Source organism: Odontesthes bonariensis, chromosome 14, assembly GCF_027942865.1.
Source record: "Odontesthes bonariensis isolate fOdoBon6 chromosome 14, fOdoBon6.hap1, whole genome shotgun sequence".
Classification (NCBI taxonomy): domain Eukaryota; kingdom Metazoa; phylum Chordata; class Actinopteri; order Atheriniformes; family Atherinopsidae; genus Odontesthes; species Odontesthes bonariensis.
The window spans coordinates 3,683,525-3,703,571 of record NC_134519.1 but is presented as its reverse complement, the minus strand read 5'-3'; the positions used below and the strand labels follow the sequence as shown (position 1 = coordinate 3,703,571).

Genomic DNA, 20,047 nt, shown 5'->3' with positions numbered 1-20,047 from the left:
TGTAGCTCTCAGGTTTTGTTTCTTTGGTCATTTAAAGCAGCTGAATTATTTTGGACATTTGGGAAACAGCACAGTGATCTGTGTCTGAGGTGAGTGGGTGGAGGTTAAAGGGAGGTTTGTGTGCGTTCACAGTGCTGGCAGAGTTCTCCTGCAGACTGTGGACTCTCAGTAAACACTGTCAGTTAGTTATTAACACAATAGAAACGAAGGGGATCGCTGTCTCTGTCCACGGCTTCGGCTCTTCAAACGTAAGTATGAGAACACTCTTCTGCTTTCTGCGTCTTGGTGTGACGAGCTGCCACAGTTTAGGATGTGGTGTCACTTCTCATTCAGCTCGTGAGGTCAAAGGTTGCGGAGGTTCAAACAGGGATTGTCTCCGTGCTTCCAGCTGATCAATGCTGTAGAAATGTTTCACTGAGGCCGCCGAGTGACTCTTTTCAACATCTGGGGCAAAAACAATATCAGTTTAACTTTCTTTCTCGTCTCCAGCTCCTGCAGAACGGACCTCTTTGACCTGTTTTGATCTGTAAGTCACATTATTGGTGATATCAGACATTTGAAGCTTTAAACGTTGAGATGACAGCTTCAGTGTAACTTCTGCAGGTTTGATGGAGGTCATGTCCCGTCTCGCGCTCTGTGTGTGTGTTTGCGTCACCATGTGGTCTGCGTCAGTCATCAGTCTGTCAGGTGGGTGTGTTGGATAGTTACTGTTCAGCTTCTGGATTAACTAAAGCCTCGTTTCCACTATGCAGTCCGGTACGGGCCGGTTCGGAACGGTATGGTACGGTACGGTACGGGTCGGGTACTCTTTGGGGTCAGCTTTGCGTTCTCACTGTACAAAGGGGACCCTCAGGGGTGGGTGGAGTGCGTGCCGAAGCGTAAATAGCAAATAACAGCAAATATCAAAAAACATCCATAATTTACCTAAGGACTTTGGTTAAGTAGCCTAGGTTTAGGAAACCCTACCCTGATCCGCCCTCATTTGTTTTCTAAATTGTCTTCCCATTTCTCTCGGTACCTAACTTACCGCTCCTACTCTAGCACTAGTTATGCTCTTAGCTGTTTGGTTTTGGAAGGAAATGCACTTATGATTTCTTTTGACCTGAAGTTCTTTTGCCTACCGATGTGGAACACACTTATTGTAAGTCGCTTTGGATAAAAGCGTCTGCAGAATGACCGTAATGTAATAATTTGGAACCACCTCCAGTGTTTTCGGTCCACGCCGCTCCTGCTCTTGTGGTCCTTGATCCGCCGGTAAACGCTCCGAATCTTCTTCAGCTTAATGCCACCCCGGCTCGCGGTCCGGTTGAAACCACTCTCTGACATTTTTGCGGCAATCAGCTGGAAAACTTTTTGGACCGGTCCTGTGTGATCGTACCCCAAGCAGAAGGGTTGCATACATGGTAACGGGTTCCATGGTAACGGGTTCCATAGGACAGGTACGCTTTGGTGGTAGTGGAAACACTGAAATAAGCGAACCGTCCTGAACCGACCCGTACCGGACTGCATAGTGGAAACACGCCATAAGAGACAGCCTGAATCTTAGAGAAACACTGAAACGTTTCAGCGACCTTCAGAGACTTGAAAAATATACGAATCGTACATATTTGCTTCAAACTGCTAAAATGAACCCGTTTAACTGAAGTGAGGTGAGTTTGATCTGAACTGGTTCCCCAGGTTCAGGTAAAGGGGACGGACGGTCTGGTCATGGGTCGGTGGGTCTAATGCCTTGTCTTTGTGCAGTGTTCTCGGACGCTCCTCAGGCCCACATGCTGCTCCGGTCTCGAAGGGCGAACAGCTTCCTGGAGGAGCTGAAACCCCCGTCCAAGGAGCGCGAATGTGTGGAGGAAAGATGTGACTTTGAAGAGGCCAGAGAGATTTTCCAAACCAGGGAAGCTACAGTAAGACGACTCTTTAAGAGAAGGTTACGAACAGGTTGTGGTCCAACATTTAAGCACGTCTACTGGCAGAAATGTGACGTATCTGGTTCAAATCTGAGTGTAATTAGTGTGGAATCATGTAGAAAAATAATAATCATTACTGCAGACTTCCTTCTCCCTGGAAACACTGTTCAGCTCTATATGGGGGTCCCAGAGGGATATTCGGGAAAAACGTACTATCCCTCCATCAAATTCTCGAATCATCCTGAGGCCCGCGGACAGCCAGACGAGCCTGTTTATTCTCCAAAAGAAAAGCTCCTAGGAGACATCCTAATCCAATTACCTGTTTCTATTAAAGGTGTAGAGGTTAAATCCATGTTGTGAGCTCCCTTGGGTGATCAGAGCCCTTATCCTATCTCTAAGTCCGAATCCCAATCCTCCCCTTGACCCCGCCGCTCCACTCAGCATTCTGCCTGGTAAGTTCGGGTGGGTGTCCCATTTTATTCTAGGGATCAGTACCTTTTTACTTTAGGGATCAGTACCTTTTTACTTTAGGGATCAGTACCTTTTTACTTTAGGGATCAGTACCTTTTTACTTTAGGGATTAGTACCTTTTTACTTCAGGGATTAGTACCTTTTTACTTCAGGGATCAGTACCTTTTTACGTTAGGGATTAGTACCTTTTTACTTTAGGGATCAGTATCTTTTTACTTTAGGGATCAGTACCTTTTTACTTTAGGGATCAGTACCTTTTTACTTTAGGGATTAGTACCTTTTTACTTTAAGGATCAGTACCTTTTTACTTTAGGGATCAGTACCTTTTTACTTTAGGGATTAGTACCTTTTTACTTTAGGGATCAGTACCTTTTTACTTTAGGGATTAGTACCTTTTTACTTTAAGGATCAGTACCTTTTTACTTTAGGGATCAGTACCTTTTTACTTTAGGGATTAGTACCTTTTTACTTTAGGGATCAGTACCTTTTTACTTTAGGGATTAGTACCTTTTTACTTTAGGGATCAGTACCTTTTTACTTTAGGGATTAGTACCTTTTTACTTTAGGGATCAGTACCTTTTTACTTTAGGGATCAGTACCTTTTTACTTTAGGGATTAGTACCTTTTTACTTTAGGGATCAGTACCTTTTTACTTTAAGGATCAGTACCTTTTTACTTTAGGGATCAGTACCTTTTTACTTTAAGGATCAGTACCTTTTTACTTTAGGGATCAGTATCTTTTTACTTTAGGGATCAGTACCTTTTTACTTTAGGGATTAGTACCTTTTTACTTTAGGGATCAGTACCTTTTTACTTTAAGGATCAGTACCTTTTTACTTTAAGGATCAGTACCTTTTTACTTTAAGGATCAGTACCTTTTTACTTTAGGGATCAGTACCTTTTTACTTTAGGGATTAGTACCTTTTTACTTTAGGGATCAGTACCTTTTTACTTTAGGGATCAGTACCTTTTTACTTTAGGGATTAGTACCTTTTTACTTTAAGGATCAGTACCTTTTTACTTTAGGGATCAGTACCTTTTTACTTTAGGGATCAGTACCTTTTTACTTTAGGGATTAGTACCTTTTTACTTTAAGGATCAGTACCTTTTTACTGTAAGGATCAGTACCTTTTTACTTTAAGGATCAGTACCTTTTTACTTTAAGGATCAGTACCTTTTTACTGTAAGGATCAGTACCTTTTTACTTTAGGGATTAGTACCTTTTTACTTCAGGGATTAGTACCTTTTTACGTTAGGGATTAGTACCTTTTTACTTTAGGGATCAGTACCTTTTTACTTTAAGGATCAGTACCTTTTTACTTTAGGGATTAGTACCTTTTTACTTTAGGGATTAGTACCTTTTTACTTTAGGGATTAGTACCTTTTTACTTTAGGGATTAGTATCTTTTTACTTTAGGGATTAGTACCTTTTTACTTTAGGGATTAGTACCTTTTTACTTTAGGGATTAGTACCTTTTTACTTTAGGGATCAGTACCTTTTTACTTTAAGGATCAGTACCTTTTTACTTTAGGGATCAGTATCTTTTTACTTTAAGGATCAGTACCTTTTTACTTTAAGGATCAGTACCTTTTTACTTTAGGGATTAGTACCTTTTTACTTTAGGGATCAGTACCTTTTTACTTTAGGGATCAGTACCTTTTTACTTTAAGGATCAGTACCTTTTTACTTTAGGGATTAGTACCTTTTTACTTTAGGGATCAGTACCTTTTTACTTTAGGGATCAGTACCTTTTTACTTTAAGGATCAGTACCTTTTTACTTTAAGGATCAGTACCTTTTTACTTTAGGGATTAGTACCTTTTTACTTCAGGGATTAGTACCTTTTTACGTTAGGGATTAGTACCTTTTTACTTTAGGGATCAGTACCTTTTTACTTTAGGGATTAGTACCTTTTTACTTTAGGGATCAGTACCTTTTTATTTAAGGGATCAGTACCTTTTTACTTTAGGGATCAGTACCTTTTTACTTTAGGGATTAGTACCTTTTTACTTCAGGGATCAGTACCTTTTTACGTTAGGGATTAGTACCTTTTTACGTTAGGGATTAGTACCTTTTTACTTTAGGGATCAGTACCTTTTTACTTTAGGGATCAGTACCTTTTTACTTTAGGGATCAGTACCTTTTTACTTTAGGGATCAGTACCTTTTTACTTTAAGGATCAGTACCTTTTTACTTTAGAGATCAGTACCTTTTTACTTTAGGGATCAGTACCTTTTTACTTTAGGGATCAGTACCTTTTTACTTTAGGGATCAGTACCTTTTTACTTTAGGGATTAGTACCTTTTTACTTTAAGGATCAGTACCTTTTTACTTTAGGGATTAGTACCTTTTTACTTTAGGGATCAGTATCTTTTTACTTTAAGGATCAGTACCTTTTTACTTTAGGGATCAGTACCTTTTTACTTTAAGGATCAGTACCTTTTTACTTTAGGGATCAGTACCTTTTTACTTTAGGGATTAGTACCTTTTTACTTTAGGGATCAGTACCTTTTTACTTTAGGGATCAGTACCTTTTTACTTTAGGGATTAGTACCTTTTTACTTTAAGGATCAGTACCTTTTTACTTTAAGGATCAGTACCTTTTTACTTTAAGGATCAGTACCTTTTTACTTTAAGGATCAGTACCTTTTTACTTTAGGGATCAGTACCTTTTTACTTTAGGGATCAGTACCTTTTTACTTTAAGGATCAGTACCTTTTTACTTTAAGGATCAGTACCTTTTTACTTTAGGGATCAGTATCTTTTTACTTTAAGGATCAGTACCTTTTTACTTTAGGGATCAGTACCTTTTTACTTTAGGGATCAGTACCTTTTTACTTTAGGGATCAGTACCTTTTTACTTTAGGGATTAGTACCTTTTTACTTTAGGGATCAGTACCTTTTTACTTTAGGGATCAGTACCTTTTTACTTTAGGGATTAGTACCTTTTTACTTTAGGGATCAGTACCTTTTTACTTTAAGGATCAGTACCTTTTTACTTTAGGGATCAGTACCTTTTTACTTTAAGGATCAGTACCTTTTTACTTTAAGGATCAGTATCTTTTTACTTTAGGGATCAGTACCTTTTTACTTTAAGGATCAGTACCTTTTTACTTTAAGGATCAGTACCTTTTTACTTTAGGGATTAGTACCTTTTTACTTTAAGGATCAGTACCTTTTTACTTTAGGGATCAGTACCTTTTTACTTTAGGGATTAGTACCTTTTTACTTTAGGGATCAGTACCTTTTTACTTTAGGGATCAGTACCTTTTTACTTTAGGGATTAGTACCTTTTTACTTTAGGGATCAGTATCTTTTTACTTTAGGGATCAGTACCTTTTTACTTTAGGGATTAGTACTTTTTTACTTTAGGGATTAGTACCTTTTTACTTTAGGGATCAGTACCTTTTTACTTTAGGGATCAGTACCTTTTTACTTTAGGGATTAGTACCTTTTTACTTTAGGGATCAGTATCTTTTTACTTTAGGGATCAGTACCTTTTTACTTTAGGGATCAGTACCTTTTTACTTTAGGGATCAGTACCTTTTTACTTTAGGGATTAGTACCTTTTTACTTTAGGGATTAGTACCTTTTTACTTTAGGGATCAGTATCTTTTTACTTTAGGGATCAGTACCTTTTTACTTTAGGGATTAGTACCTTTTTACTTTAGGGATCAGTATCTTTTTACTTTAGGGATCAGTACCTTTTTACTTTAGGGATTAGTACCTTTTTACTTTAGGGATCAGTACCTTTTTACTTTAGGGATCAGTACCTTTTTACTTTAGGGATCAGTACCTTTTTACTTTAAGGATCAGTATCTTTTTACTTTAGGGATCAGTACCTTTTTACTTTAAGGATCAGTACCTTTTTACTTTAAGGATCAGTACCTTTTTACTTTAGGGATTAGTACCTTTTTACTTTAAGGATCAGTACCTTTTTACTTTAGGGATCAGTACCTTTTTACTTTAAGGATCAGTACCTTTTTACTCAAGGGATCAGTACCTTTTTACTTTAGGGATCAGTACCTTTTTACTTTAAGGATCAGTACCTTTTTACTTTAGGGATTAGTACCTTTTTACTTTAGGGATTAGTACCTTTTTACTTTAGGGATTAGTACCTTTTTACTTTAGGGATCAGTACCTTTTTATTTAAGGGATCAGTACCTTTTTACTTTAAAGATTAGTACCTTTTTACTTTAGGGATCAGTACCTTTTTACTTTAAGGATCAGTACCTTTTTACTTTAGGGATCAGTACCTTTTTACTTTAGGGATCAGTACCTTTTTACTTTAGGGATCAGTACCTTTTTACTTTAGGGATCAGTACCTTTTTACTTTAAGGATCAGTACCTTTTTACTTTAGGGATCAGTATCTTTTTACTTTAAGGATCAGTTTAAGGATCAGTCGGATCAGCTTTACAAAGTGTAGCGATGACTTTCCTTATTCAAACTCATGAATTTACCACTTCAGTCCCTGAAAATAACAGTGTTTGAGGTTTTTCTCAGATAATGGCTCCATCTCCATAATTTGATAGATTGCAGCGGTCCTCGGACGCCGTTCAGCTGGAGGTTCAGCTGTGTTCTTCAGCTGTGTTCTTCAGCTGTGTTCTTCAGTTTTATTACTGACCTTCTCTCTCTCTTTTGTGTGTTTACAGCTGGAGTTCTGGACAGTGTACACAGGTAAGGTCTCTAACTCCATAGTTTTGATAATAATTCAGGAAAAACAAGAATCTAATTTGATTTTTCCACCATATTTTTGCAGCAGGTAGATTGTTGGGTATGTTTGAGAACTCGCTGCTGCTCCTCGGTGGGTTTGGGTTAGCTCAGAGTGATCACAGATCAAGAATCAGACCAGCTGACTGTTCATGGCTCAGGCTGCACGTTTCAGCTCATCGTCCCGTCGGAGAAAGAATCTGAGACATCAGATTGATTCAGTTGTTTGACGAATGGAAACGTCTGCAGTACCAGAAACATTCGGCTCAGTTCTGGGGGAAAAACATGAAATCTGCTCTGTTACATCTGGACTTTAGCGCGAAACATAAAAACATGAAGCTATAGGAGCTGGATTATCTACTAGTTCTAATTCTGACTGCAGGAATATTATTGGCAGATGAATTATTGATTGAAGACCACTGAAAAGATTTTGCTTTAAAGGGATAGTTCGCCTCTTTTGACATGAAGCTGTATGACATCCCATATCAGCAGCATCATTTCTGAACATCTTCTTACCCCCTGCTGCGTCCTGTGAGCCGAGTTCCAGCCTCGTTTTGGTGTTGATGAAGGTAGTCCTGCTAGTTAAAAAAACGCTTTATTTTTTAAACCCCAGCTGTATGAAGTCATACAGCTTCATGTCAATATAGACGAACTTTCCCTTTAACATAGCTGTAAAGAATCTGGAAGTTTTTTCATTTGTTGCTGTTGCTTATCAAGCAAAATGACTTCTGATAAAAAAGCAAGAGTCGCGTTATTGGGACTGTTGAGTTTACAGTGAACTTGTTACTTTTTGTTTCAAATTGTGGGGATGAAAGGATCTTCTGTACATGTCTTAAAAAGCTCAGTGAATAATAATAACATTATTTCTACCGTTATAACAGCGTGGAGATGAACAGATATTTAAATAATAATGAAACAACTGGAAAGACAGTTTAAAAAGAAGCTTTTTAAATAGGAACACAGCAGAAAACTGAGGTCAAACGGGAGCATCCTGGTGCAGAGTTTTGGCTGAAGCCTTCTTCAGCCTCAACAGTCGGTGTCTCTGCTGAGGAAATGACCCCACGAACGATACTAAGACTTAAACTTAACTGGATAGAATCAACTTTAAGTGGTATTTGATGTTTTTGTCACATTTGTACTGAATGCTCATGAGGGTTGATTGGTCATAAAGTTGCCTTCAGATGCAGAGGAGCTCGGACACACAGCTGCAGAGTGAGGGGGTCACAGTAGAAACAGATGGAAATATTAGCTGTGAAGCGAGTGCAGAGGGGCCTGCTGCAGAGCATTGTGGGTAATGTTAATCTGACTGTGTTTCAGATGGGAACCAGTGTGAGTCCAACATGTGCGTTCATGGCGACTGTGTGGATCTCCACCAAGACTACACCTGCCGCTGTCAACCCGGATATGAGGGCAAATACTGCCAGCTCAGTGAGTCTTTCTGCCTTTGTGAGGACATTTTTCTCAGCTGTGTTTAAGCTTCGGGTTGGAATCAGCTGCAGCTGAGACAAATAACAGTGCACGGAAATAAGATGCAATCCATGACCATCTCATCACCTTCACACATCATTATCAAACCTTTGCAGTCAGAAAAAGCGATGTCCTTGGACAAAATGCAGCCATTTCTGCACCTGTTATCATTCTGGTACATTTGTCCTCAAAGTATCTCTCAAACTTTTATTTCTAAGTGAAAAACATTCGCTCTAAAATACTAAAAACTGGACAAACTTCTTCAGGACTTTGCATCCTCATGAAGCAGTTTGCACAGCCAGTCATTGTGTGCAGATTAAAGCAGAAGTTAGGGAGACAAACTTCAAAAAGCTTAACTCTGCTCTGATTGGTCCGCTCCTTAGGCCTGATCACCCACCACCCGCCTATCTGCATGAGCTTTACTGATATAGTACACGCCCCCAGGTAAAGGATAGGTCATTACCAGGGCTGGGCCACGATTAAAATGTTTAATCTAATTAATCATATGATTTCCCTGATTAATCACCATTAATCGCATTTGTACGCAGAATCCAAAAATGAATCCAAAAGTAGCGTATAGCTTTTAGCATTTAGCTTTATTTTAAATGTGCTGCCATATGAATGAAAGTGCCATAACATTTGTTGTGCAAACACACTTTTAACATCAGCATCTTTCTGTAGTTTTTATGTAGAAGCCTCGCTCCACTGTCTGTTTCCTTGAATGACTTGCTGCTATCAGTTGTGTGTTTTGCCTTTAAGTGATATTTTAGACTGGAACTACTACGCTGAGAAGACAATTCAACTTGGCAGTGTTTACAGATGACTTTGGTTCTGTCGACTCCGCCGTCTGGAAGAACTTTAACATGAAAATGGCCGGGTAAAAGTTCCGTACCCTTCTCCATGTTTGGTGGATCCGCCGATTACTTTCTTTTCCTGTTCCACAGCAGCAGACTTTTACAAAATAAAAGCCTGTGAGCAACAGACCTTTACAAAATAAAAGCCTGTGAGCAACAGACTTTTACAAAATAAAACCTGTGACCAACATACTTTTACAAAATAAAAGCCTGTGAGCAACAGACCTTTACAAAATAAAAGCCTGTGAGCGACAGACTTTTACAAAATAAAAGCCTGTGAGCAACAGACCTTTACAAAATAAAAGCCTGTGAGCAACAGACTTTTACAAAATAAAACCTGTGACCAACATACTTTTACAAAATAAAAGCCTGTGAGCAACAGACTTTTACAAAATAAAAGCCTGTGAGCAACAGACCTTTACAAAATAAAAGCCTGTGAGCGACAGACTTTTACAAAATAAAAGCCTGTGAGCGACAGACTTTTACAAAATAAAAGCCTGTGAGCAACAGACTTTTACAATAATAAAATAAATAATAAAACAGGGACGGCCCTGTGCTGCGTGTTGTTCCCCTCTCTCTGCCCCTGCTTCCTGTCTCTCTGAACTTTCCTATCCATTAAAGGCACAAAAGCCCCAAAAAATATTTTAAAAAAAAATCTAAATGAAAAAAATAAGTAAAACCTGCTTTAATGCGCGATACAATATTTATCGCGTTAAATAATTAATGAGTTAACGCAATAATGACGAGTTAACTCGCCCAGCCCTAGTCATGACATCTGTTTTGTGTTAGAAATGTCAAACTCAAACATTTAAGCGCATTTTGAAGTCGTCGTGAATGAAACAAGAGACACTTTGCACGTTTAAAAGCTTGTCGTGTTCAGATCTCACAGCCACCAACTGCACCGTGGACAACGGCGACTGCGACCACGAGTGTTCGGAGAGTGAGGACGGCCAGAGGAGGCACTGCGGCTGTGTGACCGGATACAAGCTGGAAGACGACAACAGGAAATGCGTCCCGAAACGTGAGAACAAGCAACTCATGGTCAACATGCACACGTGGTTCTGGGCTCTGACACCAAACCTTCTGGAGAGCTTCACCTCAAGGCCAAGATCTCCTCTGAAAGAGCAGATATTAACTTTCCTTCTATTGAGCAGAAACATGGTCAGGTTACAGGAAACATCTGTTTCAGTCAGCAGCACACGGGGGAGTTTGAGCTTTCTTTGAAACAGATTAAAGCAAATCTGTTGAGAAACTAATTGCTGCACTGGAAAAAATCAAAGTGTTACCAAGTATATTTGTAACACACATCATATGAAACAAGCTTTTTTGACATTTGAAGAGGTTTTTAAGCTAATTTCAAGATCACTTTTATCTCAAAAGTCCTAAATATCACATCGTATTTCAAGAAATCTTGACAAGCTGATTTTCTCTAGTTCCATTGGCAGATTTATTTGCTTATTTCAAGCAGAAACGTCTTTTATTTGTTGTTTTTTTTACTTATTTTTGGAGGGGCATTTTTTCCAGTGAATTGTAAAGCAGCGAGAGTCCTCTCTTTGTTGCAGAAACTTTCACTTGTCATGAAATATTTTGCAGCTCCTGCTTTGATTTGAGGAAACGAAAGCAGCTTCTTTTCTGCAGCTGCAACATGAAACAGTTTCAGATCCAGATCCTGTCCACACACTGGAAAAAATCAAAGTATTACCGAGTATATTTGTCTCATTTCTAGTCCAAATATCTCATTGCACTTAATATAAGACACAACTGCCTAACAAGCACCATTTCAGCCAGATATAGGGACTTGTGTGAAGACAATACATCTGGAACATCTTATTCAATGAAAAAGTCTTGAAAACAAATGGTTTTGAGTCGGATTTCATACGAAACAAGGTTTTTTTTTTAAATTTGAAGAGGTTTTTAAGCTAATTTCAAGATCACTTTTATCTCAAATGTCCTAAATATCACATTTTATTTAAAAAAATCCTGACAAGCCGATTTTCACTAGTTCCATTGGCAGATTTTTTGGGGTGTGTGTGTGTGTGACTGTGGTTTCTGTGCAGGGACCTCTTCCTGTGGGCAGCTGCTGATCAGCAGGTCGGAGTACAGCAAGCCGATCGACGGCCTGCTGCCCTGGATGGTCGGGGGGGAAGTGGGCAAGAAGGGGGAGAGTCCCTGGCAGGTAACTGACCATCACTCTGTCAGCGGGATGCATTCACTGCATGCTCAGAGAAATAAACTGAGCTCTGGATGCAAAACAAGCGTCTCACCTGTATCCGACTGATGCTCACAGCTCATCCCAACATGATCCCAGGGCTCGTGTCTGTGGTTTCTTCTGTTAATGACTTTGATCGGGCAGCGTTTTGGTTTCGTTGTCCCCGAGTGGAACCACATGTGCAGCAAAGATCCGACCGCTCCAACCTGAGCAGGGTTGGTCGTTCAAAGAGACTAAAAGAGGAAATAAAAGGCAGAAAGTTTTATACAATGATTAAATATTCATATATTTAACAGGAGTCACAGTTAGTTTCATCGTTTCTAAGAACAGTCGAGTGTCCGTTTGGATGTTTTGCTTGCAGGTGGGATGTGATGATGTGAGGGAGGTCAGAGAAGTCTCACCGGGTGACAATCCTCCCTAAACATGTTAAAGTGACAGTTCTCCTCTTTTGACATGAAGCTGTGTAACATCCCATATCAGCAGCATCATTTATGAACATCTTCTTACCCCCTGCTGCGTCCTGTGAGCAGAGTTCCAGCCTCGTTTTGGTGTTGATGAAGGTAGTCCGGCTAGTTGGCTGGGCTTTAAAAAATAAAGCGTTTTGCTTCTCAAAACAAAATGCGTTCAACAGAGTAATACATTTGCATCACTAAATGGTTCTCCTGGAAAAAGTCAGACCTCACAATCGCTTGGCCCTATTTTCCCTCCCTTCGTATCACTGCCTGCTGCCGACAGCCGCGCCTGTTACGGTGTTTGCTGCTCGGAAGCAGGGGACTGCTCGCTCTGCACAGCAGGTAAACAAAAGGAAAGGGAAATGAAAGGAAAGGAAAGGAAAGGAAAGGAAACAAAAGGAAGGAAAGGAAAGGAAAGGAAACAAAACAAAAGGAAAGGAAGGAAGGAAGGAAAGGAAACAAAAGGAAAGGAAACGTCTGACTTTTTCCTGGAGAACCATTTTGTGATGCAAATGTATTACTCTTTTGAACACATATTGTTCTGAGAAGCAAAACGCTTTATTTTTTAAACCCCAGCCAACTAGCCGGACTACCTTCATCAACACCAAAACGAGGCTGGAACTCTGCTCACAGGACGCAGCAGGGGGTAAGAAGATGTTCAGAAATGATGTTGCTGATATGGGATGTCATACAGCTTCATGTCAAAAGAGGCGAACTATCCCTTTAAATAACTCTTTTCCACAGCAGAGGAACTCCAGCCTCGACCAGGAAAATGTTTGCAATCAAACCCAAGAATGTCTTTGACTTAATACAGCTTCATTCTTCACTTTGTCTGTAACACTTTATGGAAGAAGACTCAAATCAGTCAAACAGCTGCTCATTTTAACAAGAAAAAGCAATGAATTCAATTTCATTTCATTTTTAAAAGCCCCTCCTCCTGTTTTCCTTCTTCACTGGAGTTAGACAGATTTATTTTCCCCTCAGCTTCATTGTTTTTACTCGTGTTTTACTCAAACTCAACTTGTTCGGATGTCATACAGCTTCACGTCAGAAGAGGCGAACTAGCCCTTTAATATGTTCAATTTATAAATCTGTTTTGACCCCAGACTGCCAACAGTTTATTTATTTCCTGGGAGGCTCTGAGCTCCTGACTCTGAGGTCTGAGAAAGATGAGGAGTTTCCCTAAAGTCCAGAGCAGCTGACCAGATGTTTTATTTCTTTATCAGGTCATTTAACTGTAGAGAAAGTGTGATGATGGGTTTATATTCAGGCGTCTGCTCTGAACAACACAGCCTCCTGCCACTGTTTGCAGAGACTTTGATGGTATTTCATGAACGGCTCCATCTGACGTGATGGTCGTGATGTTAAACTGAAAGCTTGGATAAAGCGGTGAGGTTCTGTGTTCAGTCCAAACTGGAGAAGCACACCGGATGATGTGTTTGTGTTCAGGCGCTGCTGCTGAATGCCAGAGGGCTGTTTCACTGCGGAGGGGTCCTCATCAGCGAGAGCTGGGTCCTGACGGCCGCTCACTGCCTCAAAAACAACCGGAAGTTCAAAGTTCGCCTGGGTGAGCTTCCACTCTGCAGACACTCTGAGCCCGAGCCCATCCACCTTATCTACAGCCGCACATCAATCAATCAATCAATCAATCAATCAATCAATCAATCAATCAATCAATCAATCAATCAATCTTTATTTATATAGCGCATTTCATACCACAGGCAACTCAGTGTGCTGAAAGAACAGAAACAAATGGGGTTCTTCCAGAATTTTCTTATCAAAGGAGTCACACAGACAAAGAAAAACACTGAATTTGGAGTTTGAAGATAATAAATTAAATGCAGGAAGGTGACACAAGTTCTGCAGGTTTCCCAACAGAAATGTCTTTTAGTAAACCCCAGAAACATAACCCGATCTTTATTCTCTTTTAAATCATATCAAATTTATCTATAGCTCATTTCATGTGCAAAATAATTCAAAGTGCTTCACATAAAATAAAAGCATTCAGAATCAGAATCAGAATCAGAATTACTTTATTTGGTAATGATGTATTTGCAGTGCCCTCGTTACAGAAAAAAAGAAAAAAAGAAAAGATGAATAAGAATAAGATAAGGAAAATCTCAATATGTACAAAAATACAATAAACAATAAACAGTCTTTACAATGCTACTCAGTACCTAATTATTATTATTATTGCACATGGTGAAGTAATGAAATAAATAAATAATAAATGATGAAATGAATAACTGTCAGACACTGGAATTGTACAGTTTGATGGCCACAGGCAGGAATGACTTCAGCAGGGAGCGGAAGAAGCATTAAAAATACATAAAAGAATATAAAGAGAAACAAATAAAATAATTTAAAAACAAGCAACAGTCCAGATAAGTTCAAAGATATCGTGCAGATTTCATGCATAGACACATGAGAACAGAAATGTCTTTAACCTGGATTTAAAAATGTCTCCATTTGGTGAAAGTTTAATCTCCACTGGCAGTTTGTTCCACTTGTTTGCAGCATAACAGCTAAATGCTGCTTCTCCATGTTTAGTCTGGACTAGATGAGAGAAAGATGAGAGAAAGATGAGGTGGTCACCACTGTGTGAACCCCAAATCACAGCGAAACATGAAACTCGCTGTACTGATGCGTGTGTCGGACACGAGTTTAACTCTGCAGAGTTTCATCACATTTGTTGAAATATTCATGAGACGATGTTTTAAGAGATGATGAAGTCTCATTGCTGTTCCATCCAGATGTTTTCCAGTCGCTGTTTCACACGTTACAAACTACTTACTCCTGGTTGGAGTCCCATCAGGTCACATGTTAAAGCAGTAATAACGTGGGTACTATGATGTGATCAGGGCGGAGCAGTTTCATCGATACTGCGATATATATCGATGTTTCGTTTCCCGATAAAGTATCGTTTTTTTTTTGTTTGTTTTTTTTAGCAAACTTTATTGAAAAGTCAGACGTTACAATTAGTGGAAACACAGAACATTAAGGTAATACAATACAATGCCAGGGGGTCACATGATACAAAACAGTGATAAATTAGTTGATAAAAATGTTATATAAAGTTCACAGCTCTCACGTTTGTTTCTGTTTGTCTGGCGGTGTTGTCCTTCCGGTTCAAAGGTCGGACCACCGGTCCAATCAGCGACGATTCATGTCAAATCACACTGTCCCTTTTTTCTACCAGAAAATGATGTAAGTGTATAGTATCGTATAGTATTGTATGGTATTGTATAGTACCGTATTGTCTCGTATAGTATCGAATCGTATCGTTGGCTGGATATCGTGTATCGTATCGAATCGTATCGTCTCATCTCAGCTCGTCTCATATCGTATCGTATCGTATCGTATCATATTGTATCGTCTCGTCTCGTAAAGTATCGTCTCGCCTCGTATCATATCGTATCGTCTCGTCTCGTATCGTATCGTCTCGTATCGTATCGTATCATATCGTATCGTATCATATCGTATCGTCTCATCTCGTAAAGTATCGTATCGTCTCGTATCATATCATATCGTATCGTCTCGTCTCGTATTGTATCGAATCGTATCGTATCGGCTCGGCTCGTCTCGTATCGTATCATATTGTATCGTCTCGTATCGTATCGTATCGAATCCTATCGTCTCGTCTCGTATAGTATCGAATCGTATCGTTGGCTGGATATCGTGTATTGTATCAAATCGTATCAAATCGTATCGTTGGCTGAATATCGTGTATCGTATCGAATCGTATCGTCTCATCTCAGCTCGTCTCATATCGTATCGTATCGTATCGTATCATATTGTATCGTCTCGTCTCGTAAAGTATCGTCTCGCCTCGTATCATATCGTATCGTCTCGTCTCGTATCGTATCGTATCGTCTCGTATCATATCATATCGTATCGTCTCGTCTCGTATTGTATCGAATCGTATCGTATCGGCTCGGCTCGGCTCGTCTCGTATCGTATCGTATCGTATCGTATCATATTGTATCGTCTCGTCTCGTATCGTATCGTATCGAATCCTATCGTCTCGTCTCGTATAGTATCGTATCGTATCGTATCAAATCATGAGATTAGTGTATCGCTACAGCCCTAGATGTGATGTCCTGCTTTAGAGTTATTGGTCGTCACGCTTTGGGTGGATAAATGGTCAAAAACGGTGGCATAAATTAATGAATTCAGATTCAAGACCGCTTTATTTGTCATTTCTTTGCACAAAATGCATTAAAATGAAACGTTCCCCCCGGGCCAGATCCTCTTGGAATGATGCCAAATCACAACTAATTCTGTCTCAAGGCTCTTCAGATGTGAAGACTCGGTGGATTTGATCATCTGCAGTTCAAACAGGAATCTGAGAATCTCTGAGTACAAAAAAAAGTAAGGCAGGTTTATTTGTACGGCACAATTCAACAACAAGGCAATTCAAAGTGCTTTACAGATACAGCAAAACAATAGAAATAAAAAGCACGATTTAAATTTTAAACAAAAAAGAAAGAAATAAGAAGAATAGATAAAACTCTACGGAAGCCCAGAGAGGACGTGGTACGTATAAACTTTTTTTTGATCGTTTTCTTGAAGATAATGAGTTAATTTACCGATGGTTTTCGAGGCCACTTTTCCTCCCCAGTCCGCCCCTGTTTATATGTGTTTATATGTATTTCTGACAAAGGTTTTTACCCATTTTTACCCCATTTCATTGAAAACTGAATAAAGTCGCCTATGAATCAAACATGGAATGTGGAGCGTTTGTGGAAATGCACAGAAAAAATCCCGCTGGTCTGACGAGCATTTCGTTTTCTCGAGATAACGAGTTATTTATCTTGTTATCTTGTTAGAAAAGGATAACGGCACCTCTGGTGCATCATTCGGTAACCATGGAGACGGCCTAGTCCCCCTCAGCTGGTCACTGATGAAGTCGACTATATCAGCAGGATCACTGAGGTGTAAACGCCTGCTGAGCTGCAGTCCAGCCGGCCGTCTCCTTAAAGGACGCGGGCTGATATGAAAGTTATCTCTACAAAACAAACAAACTGCGAACACATAAAACATGTATAAACAGCGGCGGACTGGGGAGAAAAAGTGGCCTCAAAAACCATCGGTAAATTAACTCGGTATCTCGGGAAAACCATCAAAAACAAGTTTATACGTACCACGCCCGCTCTGGGCTTCCGTACACACTGGAAAAAATGCCCCTCCAAAAATAAGTAAAAAAACAACAAATAAAAGACGTTTTTGCTTGAAATAAGCAAACAATCTGCCAATGGAACTAGTGAAAATCGGCTTGTCAGGATTTCTTGAAATAAAATGTGATATTTAGGACTTTTGAGATAAAAGTGATCTTGAAATTAGCTTAAAAACCTCTTCAAATGTCAAAAAAAGCTTGTTTCATATGATATGTGACTCAAAACAATTTGTTTTCAAGACTTTTTCATTTAACAAGATATTCCAGATGTATTGTATTAAAACAAGTCCCTATATCTGGCTGAAATAGTACTTGTTAGTCAGTTGTGTCTTATATTAAGTGTAATGAGATACTCAATGAGACAAATATACTTGGTAAGATTTAGATATTTTCCAGTGTAAAAATCAGATAAAGTTAGTAGTTAAAATGTGATTAAGTTTTGAAACTCAAGGTTCAGGTTTGGAGCTTTATTCAAATGCAGCTGAACATATGTGTGTCTTCAGCCTGGACTTAAAGGGACAGTTCGCCTCTTCTGACATGAAGCTGTGTAACATCCCATATCAGCAACATCATTTCTGAACATCTTCGTACCCCCTGCTGCGTCCTGTGAGCAGAGTTCCAGCCTCGTTTTGGTGTTGATGAAGGTAGTCCGGCTAGTTGGCTGGGGTTTAAAAAATAAAGCGTTTTGCTTCTCAAAACAATATGCGTTCAACAGAGTAATACATTTGCATCACAAAATGGTTCCCCAGGAAAAAGTCAGACCTTTCCTTTCCTTTTGTTTCCTTTTGTTTAATTTCCTTTCCTTTCCTTTCCTTTCCTTTCCTTTCCTTTCCTTTCCTTTCCTTTCCTTTCCTTTCCTTTTTGTTTCCTTTCCTTTTGTTTTGTTTCCTTTTCTTTCCTTTCCTTTCCTTTCCTTTCCTTTCCTTTCCTTTCCTTTCCTTTCCTTTCCTTCCCTTTCCTTTCCTTTCCTTTCCTTTCCCTTCCTTTCCTTTCCTTTCCTTTTGTTTCCTTTCCTTTTGTTTTCTTTCCTTTTGTTTCCTTTCCTTCCTTTCCTTTCCTTTTGTTTCCTTTCCTTTCCTTCCTTTTCCTTTTGTTTTCTTTCCTTTCCTTTGTTTACCTGCTGTGTAGACCGTGCAGACCGAAGTTCAGACCGAGCAGCAAACACTGTAACAGGCGCGGCTGTCGGCAGGCGGCAGCAGGCTGTTGAAAATAGGGCCAAGAGATTGTGAGGTCTGACTTTTTCAGGGAGAACAATTTTATGATGCAAATGTATTACTCTGTTGAACGCATATTGTTTTGAGAAGCAAAACGCTTTATTTTTTTAAACCCCAGCCAACTAGCCGGACTACCTTCATCAACACCAAAACGAGGCTGGAACTCTGCTCACAGGACGCAGCAGGGGGTAAGAAGATGTTCAGAAATGATGCTGCTGATATGGGATGTTACACAGCTTCATGTCAGAAGAGGTGAACTATCCCTTTAAAAACAGTAAGAGTATTTCAGCTGATCTGAAACAGGCCTGAATGCTGAAAGCAGATGTTCTGCATCAGTTAAAGCTGTGAAACAGGAGCTCCAACATGACCTCTGACCTCTGGGTCCTGATCTGTGCCGACAGGTGACTACGAGCGTCTCAAAACCGAAGGCACAGAGGTGACGCTGTCGGTGGCCAAAGCCATCGAACACCCCGACTACAACAGCCGCACGGTGGACAACGACATCGCCCTGCTGCGCCTGCAGACCCCCGCCCCCTTCTCCAACCACATCGTCCCCGTTTGCCTGCCGGGGCGAGAAATGGCGGAGCGCGTGCTCCACGTGAACGGCACCACCACCGTGGTGACCGGATGGGGCCGAGACAACAGCGGCGCCTACAGCTCGGCCCTCAACGTCATCAAAGTCCCGCTCGTCAGCCGCAGCATCTGCAGCCGCCAGATGTTCCCCCACAGCCTCTCCGACAACGTGCTCTGCGCCGGGATCCTGGGCCAGAGCAGGGACGCCTGCGAGGGGGACAGCGGGGGCCCGATGGTGACGCTGTACCGCAACACCTGGTTCCTGATCGGGCTGGTGTCGTGGGGCGAGGGCTGTGGCAAGGAGGACAAGCTGGGCATCTACACCAAGGTGTCCAACTACAACGGGTGGATCCAGCAGGTCCAGGAGGAGTGGGACAGGGGCCTTCACACACAGTGACCCCCGGCCACCGGCGGCCCTCACAGCGGATCCAGGCCGCTCCGCCTGCCCCACAGAAACGCCTCCGGGCCTCAGAGATGCCGAACATTTTGCTAAATAAACTCATTTCCTCTCAAAATGTTTTCCGTCTGCTTTGTCTCCACAGCTGGCATCAGGTTCACTCATCACTGATGAGTTTTAAACTTTAAAGGGATAGTTCGTCTCTTTTGACATGAAGCTGTATGACATCCCATATCAGCAACATCATTTCTGAACATCTTCTTACCCCCTGCTGCGTCCTGTGAGCAGAGTTCCAGCCTCGTTTTGGTGTAGATGAAAGTAGTTCCGGCTAGTTGGCTGGGGTTTAAAAAATAAAGCGTTTTGCTTCTCAGAACAATATGCGTTCAACAGAGTAATACATTTGCATCACAAAATGGTTCTCCAGGAAAAAGTTAGACCTCACAATCTCTTGGCCCTATTTTCTCTCCCTTCGTATCACTGCCTGCTGCCGACTGCCGACAGCTGCGCCTGTTACAGTGTTTGCTGCTCGGAAGCAGGGGACTGCACGGTCTGATACGAAGGGAGAGAAAATAGGGCCAAGAGATTGTGAGGTCTGACTTTTTCCTGGAGAACCATTTTG

The 20,047-nt window shown here is 40.5% G+C and overlaps 1 protein-coding gene across 1 annotated transcript; it reads left to right on the top strand.

Annotated features, from left to right (window-relative positions):
- The first annotated feature begins 656 nt into the window (after positions 1-656).
- proca (protein C (inactivator of coagulation factors Va and VIIIa), a) lies at positions 657-19,428 on the top strand. Its single transcript, XM_075482905.1, has 8 exons — positions 657-687; positions 1,744-1,901; positions 7,029-7,053; positions 8,404-8,514; positions 10,288-10,428; positions 11,465-11,583; positions 13,518-13,635; positions 18,860-19,428. The coding sequence occupies exons 1-8, from the start codon at positions 657-659 to the stop codon at positions 19,426-19,428; spliced, it is 1,272 nt and encodes a 423-aa protein (XP_075339020.1).
- Positions 19,429-20,047: the final 619 nt, after the last annotated feature.